This window comes from Mesocricetus auratus, unplaced genomic scaffold, assembly GCF_017639785.1.
Source record: "Mesocricetus auratus isolate SY011 unplaced genomic scaffold, BCM_Maur_2.0 Super-Scaffold_100015, whole genome shotgun sequence".
NCBI classification, from domain to species: domain Eukaryota; kingdom Metazoa; phylum Chordata; class Mammalia; order Rodentia; family Cricetidae; genus Mesocricetus; species Mesocricetus auratus.
This window is the reverse complement of record NW_024429198.1, coordinates 33,710,668-33,726,025: the sequence shown is the minus strand read 5'-3', so window position 1 is coordinate 33,726,025 and position 15,358 is coordinate 33,710,668. Positions and strand designations below refer to the sequence as shown.

The window sequence follows — 15,358 nt, the reverse complement described above, 5'->3', positions numbered from 1 at the left end:
TTTCTTTCTTTCTTTCTTTCTTTCTTTCTTTCTTTCTTTCTTTCTTTCTTTCTTTCTTTTTCTTGGTTTTATGAGACAGGGTTTCTCTGTATTGTTTTGGAGGCTGTCGGACCAGCTCAGCCTCGAACTCACAGAGATCCGCCTGCCTCTGCCTCCCGAGTGCTGGGATTAAAGGCGTGCGCCACCACCGCCCAGCTGTAGGTAAATTTCTGTACATGTTTAATTCCATGGATAATGTGAACCCGAAGTTAGAGTAGCTGTATATAACTGTATAGTAACATAAAGATTTGTAGTACATCTACATGAATTGTTCACTGTTCTTGCAATGTAAAACGTCTGTTCAAGAGTGTTAGCCAGGGTGAATGTTAAGAATTCGTTTTCTAAATGGTATGTAGTGGTGCATGTCTAATTCCATCACTCAGGAGGCTGAGGCAGTAAGGTCTCAAGTGAATTTTAGGTCAACCTGATCTATGTAGTGAGGCCCTATCTCAGAGAGCAACAGCAAAGAATCACTTTATCCATTTGACACACAGGCAAGGCACACTTTTAAAGTCCTTTTTGAAAACAAATTATTCTGAAGCTTAGAGCTTCTAATGAATATTGATAATTTGAGATAAGACTAAAGTCCTTTCTGGTGCTTCCCTGACACTGTGTGTCTTATCCATCTCTTTCTGTAAACACGGAGAGAACAGTTTTTGGAGTAGTATGGCTTTGTCAACTTTTCATTTGCTTTGTATCAGAAGATGCATCTCCAGCATGCACATATTGCTGCTCCAGTGCCTCTCCCTTGTCTTCAAGATCTCTGCTCTCTGGTCCTTCCAGACCCTTCCTTGGGTGACATAGGGGAGTACACTGCTTTTTTTTTTTTTTAATACTGTGATGATGCCTGATAAAAACAGTTTAAGGAAGGGAGGATTTATTTTGGTCCTGACAATACAGTCTGTTCTCATTGGGAAAGAGGAGTCTGAGAATCCTGGCCACATTGTGTCCACAGTCACTGAGCTGAGATACAATACTGATAACCAGCTTGCCTTCTCCTGGTTATTCATCTTGGAGCCTCAGTCTATGGGATGGTTGCATGCACATTGAGAATGGGCTTTCCCTCTTCAGCCAAACCTCCCCCGAAACACTCCTCTCATGGATATAGGCAGAGGAAGTTCTAACTCCCATCAGGTTGACAATTAAGATCGCCATCACAGGAAGGCTTGCTCGGTTTGCTTTCTTTTTGGATCCCTCACTTTGTAAGTAACCTGTTAGTTTACTTGCTTTGTCCTGTGTGCTGGTAGGCTTACCATGAGCAGGGCACGTAATGCTGTGTGCTCATTGCCTAGGACAAGTGTAGCATACGCGGGCACTGAAGTGTCCAGTGTAGAAGTGCTAATGTGGTTAAATACCACTATGGGAGTTTAGCTGTACTTTGTGAATAGCCTTTGCTCATTTGTCACCCGAAGTGTTTGCTTGATATGTTTTTTGTTAAGAGCTACTCATGTCCCCCACCCTCCCCTGCCCTTCTTCAGTACTTAGAGTTCAGATGTGTGGCCTGGTGCCTGGCAGAGGTCTGGTCAACACTTGGTTTAGCCACTGTCATCAGTGGCTTATCTGGTCTCTATGGCCTCCTAATTGAAGAAATCCTCAGTAGGTCTTTTGCATTCTGCTTTGTATATATAAATGACAAACATATTCTCTATATCCGAGCTTCTCCATCTTCCTATGCTTCAACCCTCTAATGCTACATTCCTCAAGTTGTGGTGACCCCAACCATAAAATTATTTTTGTTGCTACTTCATAACTTTAATGTCATCATAATGTAATTATCTGTTATGCAGGATATCTGATATGAAACCCCACTTAAATAAGAGAATGTGCAGTTTTTGTCCGAGTTGCCTTATGGGCCATAATACTTTTCCATTCCATGCATTTTCCTGCAAGCTTCATTTTTCTTTTACAGTTGAAATACGTTCCATTGTGGTATACATACATACTGATTTCCGTGATGGTTGAACCAGTTTCCACCCTACCCAGCAATGAATATAGCTTCCATCCTTCCACATTGTTCACACCATTTGTTATGTCTTTTCTTATGCGGTGAGATGGAATCCTGAAGTAATTTTGAATGGCTAACAATGTTGAATACTTTTAAAAGTACATACCGGGCATTTGTGTTCGTTTCATTAACTCATTTGTCAACTGGCAGCCCGTCCCCCACCCCGTGTTATGTCTGCAGTTCTTTATATAGTCTAGACAACCCTTTGTGTAGTGTAGCTGGTAAAATTGAGCTCATCCTTTAGGTGTGTTCACTGCTGATTGCTTTCCTTGGCTGAGCAGAAACTTTTAGGATTTCATGTTTTCACTTATTTTTCTTGAGGCTGTTCTCTTGTTATTAGAGACAGTTCAGAGAGTACTTGCCTATATCTATATATTGAATTATATTCACTATTTCTTAACTTGCTTTATATCAGGTAAAGCCTTTAAAAGTGTATACTTAGCAGACCACTGGTTTCCAGCAGTCTAAAAGCTAAGCATCAGATAGCATCGAGTCCTCAGCAGATTCCTGCTTTGTTGTAAGCTGCCTACCTACATGTTGCTCTACGTCTTGCCAACTTTGTCAGTTTGGAATACTCACTTCTCTCTTTATGTGTAGAAAAAATTTAAGTTCTCTGTCCCTTGTTGTATTCATAGGTTCATACTGGTTCTGTTTGCCTTTTGAATGGATCTGGGACAAAGTGGTGGGGCTTCAGCTTGAATGACTCTCATTTGATCACAGCAACTTCAATAATGAAAGTTTGCTTCATTATTTTTCAAATGGAGATGATGCATTCCATAGACGCCTGTTGTAAAATTAAACAAATAGCAGTTGATGAATCATATAGTTTCTGAAAACTGATTGTTGTCAAGAAGGTAGATATTTTTAGTGTTGGATTGCGCTCATGATTGAGAACAGTGATGTGGCAGTTTGGGTGGTACGCTGCTTTTCTTTGAAGAAGTGTACTGTTTGGGTGATAGCCCAGTGGTAGAGCACTTGTCTAGAATGTGCGAGGTCCTAGGTTCAGTGCCCAGGAACACACATGCATAAATGTACATGCATAAATGTACATACACTTACACAGACTGTTGAGCTTGAAGACTTAGGCTAATTGTTGAGATTTTTTCCTCTGAGTATAAGTTTAGCAAAGGGAATGGCAGAAACTGAGTAAATATAATGTAGTGTGATTGTCGGCTCTGACAACAAAGCCAGGGATGGTGCTCAGACCCTTCATTGTGCAGACAACTATGCTTTGCTCTAAGTCACTTTTTAGCACTTTGTTGACTATAAAGTTGTATAACATATCTAGAGATGTAGATTTTTGGCTAATAGTAATATTCCAGGTAATTTTTGTATCAAGCTGAATGTAGTGAGTGGGTTTTAGGCAGATTTGGTCATTTAGTCACCCAGCTTTACTGCCCACAGGCTCTCTGAGAGTTATAGCATGAGGATTGTCAGTTTCTTTAGCTAACACAGGCTCATCTTTCCTTCCTTCCTTCCTTCCTTCCTTCCTTCCTTCCTTCCTTCCTTCCTTCCTCCCTCCCTCCCTCCCTCCCTCCCTCCCTCCCTCCCTCCCTCCCTCCCTCTCTTCCTTCCTTCCTTCCTTCCTTCCTTCCTTCCTTCCTTCCTTCCTTCCTTCCTTCCTTCCTTCCTTCTTTCCTCCCTTCCTCCCTTCCTCCCTTCCTCCCTTCCTCCCTCCCTCCCTCCCTCCCTCCCTCCCTCCCTCCCTCCCTCCCTCCCTTCCTTCCTTCCTTCCTTCCTTCCTTCCTTCCTTGTTTTCACTGGCACCTCACAATGCCACATACGTTTTTTATACTTTTTATTTAAAATACAAATAATCTTATTTTATATATCAATTCCAGTTCCCTCTCCCTCCCATCCTCCCATGCTCCCCACTGACCTCCCATCCCATCCCTCTTCTGCTCCATAGAAAGGATGAGGCCTTCCATGGGGGATCATCAAAGTCTGTCACATCATTTGGGGCAGGACCTAAGCCTCCCCCGTGTGTGTAGGCTGAGAGAGGGCTCCCAGTGTCCATTCATACACTATACTGTTCCACTACCAGAAGCCCCATAGACTGCCCAGGTCTCCTAACTGACACTCACTTTCAGGGGGCCTGGTTTTGTCTTAATCTGGTTTCCAAGCTATCAGTCTGGAGTCCATGGCTATCAGTCTGGAGTCCATGAGTTTCCCCCTTGTTCACGTCAGCTGTTTCTCTGGGTTTCTTCAGCCTGGTCTTGACCCCTTTGCTCATCACTCCTCCTTCTCTGCAGCTCAGTGCTTAGCTGTGGGTGTCTACTTATGCTTCCATCAGCTATTGGATGAAGGCTCTAGGATGTCATATAAGGTAGTTATCAATCTCGTTATCAGGGAAGGGCATTTAGGATAGCTTCTTCACTATTGCTTAGAATCTTAGTTGGGGTTATCCTTGTAGATTTCTGGACATTTCCCTAGTGCCAGTTTTCTCTTTAAACCTATAATGGCTCCCTCTATTATGATATCTCTTTTCTTGCTCTCCTCTATTCTTCCCCCAACTCAATCTTCCTGGTCCTCTCCTCTCTTCTCCTCTCCTCCCCTTCTCTTTCTCCTAACCTCCCCACAACCCATGCTCCCAATTTGCTCAGGAGAGCTTGTCCCTTTCCCCTTCTCTGGGGACCATGTATGTCTCTCTTAGGATCCTCCTTGGACAACCCTTTTCTTACCTGGTTACTCTGGTGAGGTTCCCCCCCCCCAAAGGGAAGTTACATCATTAGTAGTTTTTTGTTTGGTTTTTAACAATGGTTTGCCTCAGGTGAAGGCAGCTTAGATTTGAGAAAAACAAAAGGTGAGATCTTTGTTATTTTTTTATTTCTATGAAGAGATAGCATGACCAAGGCAACTTAAAAAAGAAAGCATTTAATTGGGGGCTTGATTAGAGTTTCCGACAGTGAGTCCTTTACTATCAGGGAGGGGAAGGGGACTTTTGAAACATCAAAGTGCACTCCCAGTGACATACCTCTTCCAACAAGCCCACACCTCCTAATCCTTCCCAAAACAGTTCAACCAACAAGGGACAAAGCATCAGATGTGAGTTTTTAGAGACCATTCTCATTCAAACCACCATAGGCAATTGGCAAAATTTGGCTGGATACTGTCCTAGCTGAAGCACACTGTAACAAGACTGCTTAGCTCTCTGTTTTACCTCCAGGTACCAGCTGGAGGATGAGTCTGCCCATTTGGATGAAATGCCATTGATGATGTCTGAAGAAGGCTTTGAGAATGATGAGAGTGATTACCACACGCTACCTCGAGCTAGGATAACTCGGAGAAAAAGAGGACTAGAGTGGTTTGTCTGTGGTGGATGGAAGTTCCTTTGTACCAGGTTCGTCATCTGTTGCCGCCAAATTATCATGTGTGTAACAGTATGTGTAGACATTTAGCTGCTAGCATATTTGTTAATGTATAGGTCTATGTTGGTATAAAAGCTAAAGAAAATACCATCATCGTGGAGTGTACTAACAATATTAATCCATATCAGAGGATGCTATTCTGAAGGGAAAATACAATTTATTATTTTGTGAGAATTTAAATGTTTAAAACCTGGGGAAACCTCCAAAACAATACAGAGAAACCCTGTCTCGAAAAAAAAAACCAAAAAAAACAAAGCAAACAAAAAAAAAACCTGGGGAAAATTAATAACTTTGTTGCTGATGCATAAAATTAATTCTGTTTGCTGTATCAATGTAAATGACATGTCTTCCTTTTTTAAAAGGATAGATACAAACTTCATAATTTCATAACAATGTAATTCTGTGCATTATTCAGCTTTAATGCTTTGACTGGGAATAAGATTTTCTGTTTTCCCAGCAGGTAACCCAGTTAAAACCTTCAGATTTCCAAGTGTTTTCTTGGTGTAATGTTACCCTATTCTGATTGCCTTGGCTAGAGCCTGGTAGGGGAAAGTGCAGATGCCATGGAGTCACCTGGCACTTCAGGGACAGGCGGGCACATCCAGGAGATGAGTGATTCCTGTGAGCTAAGCAGAGCCAGACAAGCAAGTACTGACTCTTACTATCTGTTGCTTAGTGTTTATAGTCATGGCTTTTGCTGCCCTTGGGTTTCTACTCTTTGACCATGAAAGAAAGTAGAGCTTGTAAAACAAACTACTTATCTTGACAATCTTCCTTGTCATTATCCCTTTAGAAATTGTCTGTGACTTACAGGAAAAAAAATTTTTCTAGGTTAAATAGCCAAAATTCCAACCTACTTGAATTATTTTTAACTATAGATTACCTTCTTCAGGACCAGGGACTCTGGGTTCTGTTGTCACTGTTTTGTAGGTATCACTTTTGATAATTTTTGCTTTTCAAGAGATTTACTTATTTATTATTGTTGTTTTTTGAGACAGGATTTCTCTGTATAGCCCTGGCTGTCCTAGAACTCACTGTGTAGCCCAGGCTGGCCTCAAACTCACAGAGATCCATCTGCCTCTTCCTCTGAGTTCTGGAATTAAAGGTGTATGCCATCAGCAAAAGGACCCAGGTTTAAGGATATTGAAAGAACTCAATAAAATCTAAAGATGTACTTATAGAATACTTTATATAAATAAATTGTGATCCCATGGGAAACACCAATAGAACCATCTGGGCTAGCTTGATGGTCCATGGACATGGTATTAATGCATGTCCCATTGCCTTGTGGGATGTGTAACCTGAGATCCTTACAGTCTTGTTGTTTGGTTGGGGTCTGCTCCATAGAGAAATGGTAGGAGTTAAACACTGTACTTATGGGGTCAAGGTGTGTATCTAGCAGTCAGTATGGACCTAATGCTTTATTGAGTATTTATTTCCAGCTTTGAATGTTTGTCTCCTTGATTTCTGAATGCCAAGCATTCTTCCATTCAGAATTATTACAGCTGCTTAGGATGGTTTGTATAGCAGATATATATTGCAGGAAGAAAATTTTAGTGAATATTTCAATACAATTAGATCAGAACTAAGATTAGTGAGTTTAAGTGTTTTATTTTCAATACATCATTGCTTGTACACGAGTTAAGGCTCGTTTTAAAATTACTTTTAGTATCAGGCTGAGTAGGCACTTCATGACTCAAAACCAGTTTCTTCCAATTTGTTAATTGGCAACATTTCCAGCCTGAAGACTTAGAAACATCCTGATGAAATGTTTGTGATTGTTATGTTTTCCAATTTTGAATTTCTCCATGTGAGTTAAGCAGCTTCCCATAGACTGCTGTGAGGGACATTGATACAGTATCTATTCCTCTGATCTGGGCTGATGATCTTTCTCACGAGATTTACATTTCACTTGTTATCAGAAATCACTCTGTCCCTAGAAAACTGGAGCCAGGAATGGCATTTCCATATGAAGGGAGGAGAAGCATGTATCAGATGACTGGGATTATTCCTGGTTCTAAATGGCTTTGAGTTCATCTGTAAAACATTTGGGGTGCAGAAGCATGGGAAAATACTCATCTTGTAAGAGGACATGAATACTATGTTGTTTTGGTCATGGTAACCAAAGATACTTGCAATTAAATACAATAGTCTAATTTGTTGGAAATTTGTCTATATTTTGAGAATTATTTAACCATGAATAAAGTTCTGAAAGATAGATTCTTGATATATAAATATATTTTATTTACTTTTTTGATTGTAGAGGCATTTATGAAAAGCTGATCCTGTAAGGCAGAGTATAATTTGTATATTACTGGATTTGAAACCATAAGGCATTGTATAAATCTGAAATTATTCTTTGTATAATCAATACGTTAGAATACATATACATGTTATTAAGGAAATACTCAGTTACTTCTTGTAGAGACCCTTCCCCTCCTCTCTCTCTTTGGTTTTTTGAGACTGGGTTTCACTGTGTAGCTCTAACTGTCCTGGAACTCCCTCTGTAGACCATGCTGACTTCAAACTCACAGAGATCTGCCTGCCTCTGCCACCCAAGTGTTGGGATTAAAGGTGAGACTTCTCTTTTGTTGTCCCTCTTATTTTTTAGTGTTTTCTGATATTTTGCTTACATTACTTTGCCCTAGAAAAGTCCCCATAATTTAATTTTTCCCTTAGTTCTACAAGTCAGTAAGGTTCACGCATACTTTTTTGGTTGGAGTTAGGGTTTTACACTGTAGCACCTGCTGTCCTGGAATGCACTGTGTTGTACAGTCTGGCTTCTACTTTGGTGTCAGCCTCTAAAATGCTAGGATTACAAGTATGACTCAACACACCCAGCTACTAGAGATTAAAAAAAAAATTAATGCTAAGCCCTTTCTTCTGTGCATGAAGTTACCAATCTTCCCCTTCTGATGATGTTTGTGGCCTCTGTGACTGATGAGCATTGAAGTCACCAGTCTTCTCCTGATGGTGTATATAATTAGGTGGGATTTGTGAGGAAGCTTTGGTCTTTGCACATCTGCAGCCTACCTGCAGTATGTTTCTCATTCAGTTCTGTGTAGTAGTGTGGGACTTGATAGTTGCTCTGTGCACAGTGACATAATTAGCAATAACATGTCTCCTAAATTTGTAATGTATTTTTCAAATGCTTAGCTTTGTGGTTTCACTGTCTTAACTTGGATCTGTTTCTTTATATTTGTATACCAGATTAATTATTTATTGCAGAACAACACTTTGTAGCAGTGCATTTCTGAGGAAACTGCTGAGTTTGAATTCTGGAAAGAAGTGTGCTCATAAGTAACCATATTGACTTGAGGAACCTGACTCGTTCGTTTGTTTATAACAAGTAGTGTTCTGTAGGACTTACTATAGAATGGGAACTTCGCATCTGTAATGTCCCAGGGAAGCTACCAACCGAGGTGACTGTTGAACTCTTGAAGTATAGCTGAAGGTCTGAGTTGTCAGTTTAAATTAATCAAAATCAAAATTAAAATGTCTATCTGTGGCTACTGGATTCTGTATTGGATTGTCAGTATGAGATCTTCTTGTGCCCAGATTCAAGGTTCAAGAATCATGACTTTGTAATAGGATGTTAAAAGGCATATGGTAATGGCAGATTAGCCTTGGTAATGGCTGCAGCATTAGGTAAGGAATATAGACAATCAGTATTGATTCTAAATATGTGGGGTTAATCTAGACCTTTAAAAAAAAGGCATATACCATGTATGGATCTTTTGTTTCATGCAGTTGCTGTGATTGGCTGATAAATGTTTGTCAAAGAAAGAAAGAACTGAAAGCTCGAACAGTGTGGCTTGGATGTCCAGAGAAGTGTGAAGAAAAGCATCCTAGGAATTCTATAAAAAATCAGAAATACAATGTATTTACCTTTATCCCTGGGGTAAGATGATTCTATCTTCAATGTCAATTATATGTCTGCGCTTGCTACTTTCCTTTGCCTCCTGAAGGCACATGTAGAGACTCTGGATGCTGATGTCACTGTGTCCACGCCAGCAACTTCCTGTTTCCCACCTTCCCATTCAAATGATTACTCAAGACTTCCTTTGTGTTTTCCTGGCTCTGTCTACTTAAGAAAATGTTTGATCATTGCTTTCAGTTCTTGATAAACATTTATGTTACTGAAGTATCAAAGTATAGAAATACTAGAGAAAAAGTAAATGATCAGGAAACATTATAATTTGGGAATACTTGAAATTAAGAATATAACGTTGAAGTCTGCTGAGGAATTTATAAAAGAAGTACATAATTTGTTCACATTAACAAATATTTCTATGCATTTATTTATAGATGCCCTTTCTGTTAATCTCAGGCCTTGCTACATTGTTAACTTATTAGCTATCTGTAACTGAGTATACTGTTAAATTTAAATAACTGAAATTTAAGTATCTTATTACTTTTTGTTACTAATTCTTTTGATTAAATTATAAAACTGAGGCGGTGGTGGCACATGCCTTTAATCCCAGCACTCGGGAGGCAGAGGCAGGCAGATGGATCCCTGTGAGTTCAAGACCAGCCTCCTCTACAAGAGCTAGTTCCAGGACAGCCTCCAACGCCACAGAGAAACCCTGCCTCGAGAAAAAAAAAACAAAAAAACCAAAAAAAAACCAACCAAACAAAAAAACCAGACAAACAAATTATAAAACTGGTTTACTATGATTTGGAATAGTGGATTAATCTTTGCTTTCTATACATTTCCTGTTTTAATAGGTTCATGTTTATTTATGAATCTAAAGGCAGCTGATATGGATTACGTGCCTTTTTTATTTTACAGGAATTTGTTTTCTTTCTAATCATTGATTCTTAGCAGATAAATCAACATGGTTGATCTGTAAAAAAAATTCAATCATGTATCTTATATTTCTGAATCTAAACTGTTGGTAAAGTTTAGTTCTTATCTGTTTTATAAGAAAAGCTCTTGATTATGTAGAATAAAAGTTGTTTTTATCTCATTTGCTTATTCAAGTATCTATGCTGAGTTTATTTTGGATCATAGTGACCCTCCCCACGATGTCCCCAACCATTCATTTATAGGCTTGATATCTAATGTGCTTCTTTATTAAAACATGGGACTAATGACTCCATAATCAAAAAACTGATCTTTTATCAGGACAATAAAATGTAAACCATTTTTCAGTCAGATATTCTCATTTTTATTGAACAAAGTGTTTTTTTTTCCTTTAAGAATAAAGTATTAAATACAAAGTGTCTAAGACTGGTGCATTATCACCAAGGTCACTGAGTCTATTGTAAAGTATTGGTCATAATTAAAGCCAGTAGTGTAGTTCCACTCTGAAGAGTGTAAATTCCCACAGCCATGGGCTGTGTTCTCAGAGCACCTGTTGATGGCTCTGCACAATGCTCGGTTACTGTGTGCATGCTTTTCCTCTTTATCAAGTCTCTGAAATTAGTCTTTTCATCTAAAATGTAGTATTTCAGAAACATTTAGTAATTACACAGTAGGAATTCTATGCCATTTTTAGCACAAATGGCAATTTCTGAATTGCTAATAGATATAATTTGTGCTGAGATCTTACAGAAATTGCTGAAGAAAAAGAGCTTTCTTTCCTGCTGAGATTAATTTATGAAATAATTCAAAACATTTTTAGACAGCAATTGAGCATGATTATGGATATAAACATATCGTGAGTATAACTGTTTTTGTTCCACACAGAATTGTATGATGATGCAGGTAACTTCAATATATACACCTGGTTCTAGCTCTTTAAGTCAACAGTAACCATTTAACCCATTGTTCTTTTGTTGAAATTGCTGTCTTTCACCTTGCACAAGTAATGGCTTCCAAGAGGATTTTTCATTTCCACTTTATAACTTTGTAAGCTTAACTGAAAATACTGTTATTTGAATTATCCTTTCTTTTTTCATTTTGGTTTTTTTGATACAGGGTGTCTTTATATAGCCCTGACCATCAGGCTGGCCCCAGCTTGCTTGCAGAGATCTGCCTGCCTCTGTCTTCTCAGCATTGGGATCAAAGGGGTGCACAACTGTGCATAGCTAAAAATTATTTTTTGTTAACTATAATTCTTATTACTTCTTTTAAAAGTTATTTTATTTAACTAATTTATTTTTTGTTTTACAATGTTGTGATTAAATCTAGGGCCTCATGTATGCTGGCCTACCTCTGAGCTGTTATCTTCAGCTCTTGAAGCCTTGACCTGAATTAAAAAGAAGGTGAAAAAGCAAAACATTTCAGTTTTAGCAATCGTAAAATGTAGTAAATGATGAAATTTATCTCATATTTGAAAATAATGCAAAAATCAAGTACTAAATGGTGCCAGAGAGTATAGGCTGCTGTCTTCCTGAAAACTGGTCTGTTAGTTACTTTCATGTGAATGGTTATTCTGTTCTGAGAGTTAGTAAGTCAGATATCCTGTAGTCAAGCTTGGATCCACTGGCTTGTTCGCTACCTGTTTATAAAGCTCAGTGCCCGTGCTCACACTGCTGTTATATTACACACACACACACACACACACACACACACACACACACACACACACAATTTTTTCCCGTTTGATAAGTCTCAGACATTTAGGTGGTTTCTTTGTAAGAGCTTCCTCATTGGTACTCAGATATGATCTGTGTACTCATTACCTTGCCTAAAGCATAGGAGTGTCACCTACTGTGATGTATATGTGAACAGTTTAGAGTTCATGTAAAAAGAAATAAAACTGTTAGGGAAGTATACTTCTTTTTTTTTTTATTTTCCAGTTTAAATTTAGATAAGAAACGAGGTTGCTTCACAAGTCAGTTCCAGGTCCCTCTCCCATTCCCTCCCCTCCTCCCGTGCCCTCCCCCCAACCCCTCCCCCGTTATCCCCTCATTCCCCCAGGGAGGGTGAGGCCCTCCATGGGGGTGTCCATAGTCTGTCATTTCATATAGGGCAGGGCCTAGACCCTTCCCCAAGGGTTCAGGGTGAGACTCTATGGGAGTCCAAAGTCCGTGTGTATACTTGGGATGGGTACTGATCTGCTGCCTAAGGCTCAATAGATTCCCTAGGCCTCCTCACTGACACCCAAATTCAGGGGGTATTGATCAGTCCCATGCTGGATTCCCAGGCTGATGCCTGCGTTTCAAGAGTTAACCTTTGTCTAGTCAGCTGTTTCTGGGGGTTAAACCAGCCCAGTCTTAATCCCTATACTTCTAATATAGTTGAAAGGCCTAATTATCTTTAAAATGGTATCTTACAGTTGGGGTGATCTTGGCATACCTTTGGAAGCCAATGTCAGAAGTAATTAATTTACTCTGACTGATGGGAATGTGCTTGCATGCTTTGTGAACTTTAATTGATTGGAGTTTTAATACCTTTTTCTTGAAGGGGTTGTGCTAATTTATTTATTCTTTTTTAGGTTTTGTATGAACAATTCAAGTTTTTCTTGAATCTCTATTTTCTGGTAGTGTCCTGCTCACAGTTTGTACCAGCACTGAAAATTGGCTACCTCTACACCTACTGGGCTCCTCTGGTAAAATACTTCTATAGCTATGGTATATTACTTAATACTTAGCATATAATTTTCATAGTTGAGTGAGATACATTGACTGCATTTTATATATGGTATTGCTGTGCATCATTAAACTCTTGGTAAAAGACCATGCTGAGTTCTGTGACTTAACTCCCATGAGTCCTGTAGTAAGCATGATATCACTGCAGAGCTGCAGGTGTGTAGGTCCCTCCTTCTGGAGGAGTCACAAAGTGGCGTGCCTGAGGTACTCCTCACCTGACCTTGGGGTGGCAACATTCTGCTTGCTCCTACTCCTCCCTGTGCTGTTTAGCTGCCAGGAATGCTGCTGGTTGGCACTGTTGATTACTCTCCTGACACTCAGTGTCACGATGGTGAAAGTTCTGAGGTGTTAGATGGCAGGGTAGTTCCTGGTTGCTAACCCAGTGAGTGCTCTTTCAAAGCCTGGTAATACCTCTTTCAGATATACTCTCTGTGTAGCTTTATATGATTTGTTGATCGTTTTGTGTGCTCTTTTTTTGGTTAGATGATAAGAGGCATACAACAGATAAAATTATTCCCTCAGTGCAAGAGGGTGACATTGTCAGGTGTCCTCAGCATGTGACTTCAGATTTGAAGGTCTGAGTGTATGCTCTTGAGCTGCCCATGTGGCTCATGTAGGCCCCTTTCTCACCCAGAGACTTCCCAGTGAGGCTGTAGAGCCGATGGAGGGGTAAGACCTGTGTTCCAGGTCAGGTACAGTGCTCTTTAGTAAAGTTATATTTAGGTGTCGCTAATGACTTCTAGTCCACAAGCCAGAACAGTAGAGTAGATTTTAGGAATGACAGCATTCCATAATTGTATGGACTATAAATACAAAATCGCTGAATAAATGAATGCATGTTTCACTTGCTAAATCATTGTTTTATTGTTGTGAAGAGACACCATGACCATGGCAACTCTTATAAAGGAAAACAATTAGTTGGGATTGGTTTACAGTTCAGAGGTTTAGTCCATTATCACCGTGGTGGGGCATTGTGCTATGCAGGCAGATCCAGAGTTCTTCTGGATCGACAGGCAGCAGGAAGAGAGAGTGATACTGGACCTGCCTTGAGAATCTGAAATCTTAAAGCCCATCCTGTGACACACTTCTTCCAGTAAGGTCACATCTACATCAACAAGGCCACATCTCCAATAATGCTTCTCCCTATGTGTATTATGGGGGCCGTTTTCATTCAAACCAAAATAAGTAGTTAAGTTCAAAGAGGCATTATTGGCATTATCTACAAGAAAAAGTGATGCATGGCACTTACCCACTGTAGCATAAATCCGTGTGGGCTGCCTCTTAGGAGGGTTGTCAGTATATATTGAACACAATTTAAATGAGCTTATTTATTTGAAGGGAGTTATTCTATAGAAACGTGATTGGTAAGACAAAAAATGCTTAATATTGTTTTTGAGTGTGTTTTAGAATAAAATTGCAAAGGCTATGAAACTAGAAAGAAGTCTGCAAGAGGGGACAGGAGGTGTTGAGAAGTGTGGGGAGACCAGTATGACCCATGGGACAAGATGCAGAAAGGAGACTATAGGGAGAGGGTAGAAGAGTACAAGATGTAGGGGTGGGGTGTAGAGGATAGGCGCTCAGGAGGTAAGAAAGAAGTGTCTTGTTTGAAAAGGCTGTAATGAACCTAAACACTATGTATGCTCACTAAAGAATTTAAAGTTCATGTAGTGGTGAATACACAGTTGTTTTGATCAGCTCCTTTGTATCCAGCACTACTATAGAGAGTGTTGATACTATGAACAAAGCTAGACAAAATCCTGTCCTAATAGAACTTGAATTGTCAGAGAGAAGATAGTCTAGAAACAGACACTGGTCTAGGTTGGGGAATAAGTGTATAAAATTGTAATTAATAGTGAAAATGCAAAACCCTAAGCAAAACTCCATAGTTTTAGAATGGTTATTCTAATTATATTTCACTGAGAAGTAGCATTTGGAACTGGGCAAATGTTTGAGTGACTACCTTAATCTAACTGTCTGATGTTTTAATTGTGAATTTGTTATAATAAAGTGATTTTTAATAATAAAAAATATTGAACCTATCTTATAATTCTGAAATTCTATATGGTTAAATTAAAAAAAATTCTTTGGTGACTTTGTAATTAATGAGCCAACAACATACCACAAGCCCGTTTCTTAGATTTGAAGATGAATCAGTGTGCTCACCAAATCTTTTAGAATTCTGCTAAATCAAATATTAAGAGACATGTACACGCGCACGCATTCATCAGTAGTTACCCTTCTTATCTCTCAGATAGGAGTTTTGCTACTGTAAAATCAAGAAATAAAACTCCATAAAATACCTTAATTCTCAGATCTAAATATGACAACAACATTCAAGTCCTGAAAGAAGTGAAACAAAAAAGGGCTTTTGTAGGCAGTTTTCCTGTCCTAGCACCTGCTCCCAGAT

At 39.3% G+C, this 15,358-nt stretch overlaps 1 protein-coding gene across 4 annotated transcripts in view; it reads left to right on the top strand.

Moving 5' to 3' along the window:
- The window catches only part of Atp9b (ATPase phospholipid transporting 9B (putative)), a 195,689-nt gene that overhangs the window by 7,172 nt on the left and 173,159 nt on the right, over window positions 1–15,358 (top strand). For all 4 annotated transcript variants that reach the window (XM_040757788.1, XM_040757790.1, XM_040757789.1 and 1 more), the window contains exons 2-4: window positions 5,211–5,384; window positions 9,163–9,313; window positions 12,798–12,911. In XM_040757788.1, coding sequence (XP_040613722.1) covers window positions 5,211–5,384; window positions 9,163–9,313; window positions 12,798–12,911 — 439 coding nt within the window. The remainder of the gene's footprint in view (window positions 1–5,210; window positions 5,385–9,162; window positions 9,314–12,797; window positions 12,912–15,358) is intronic.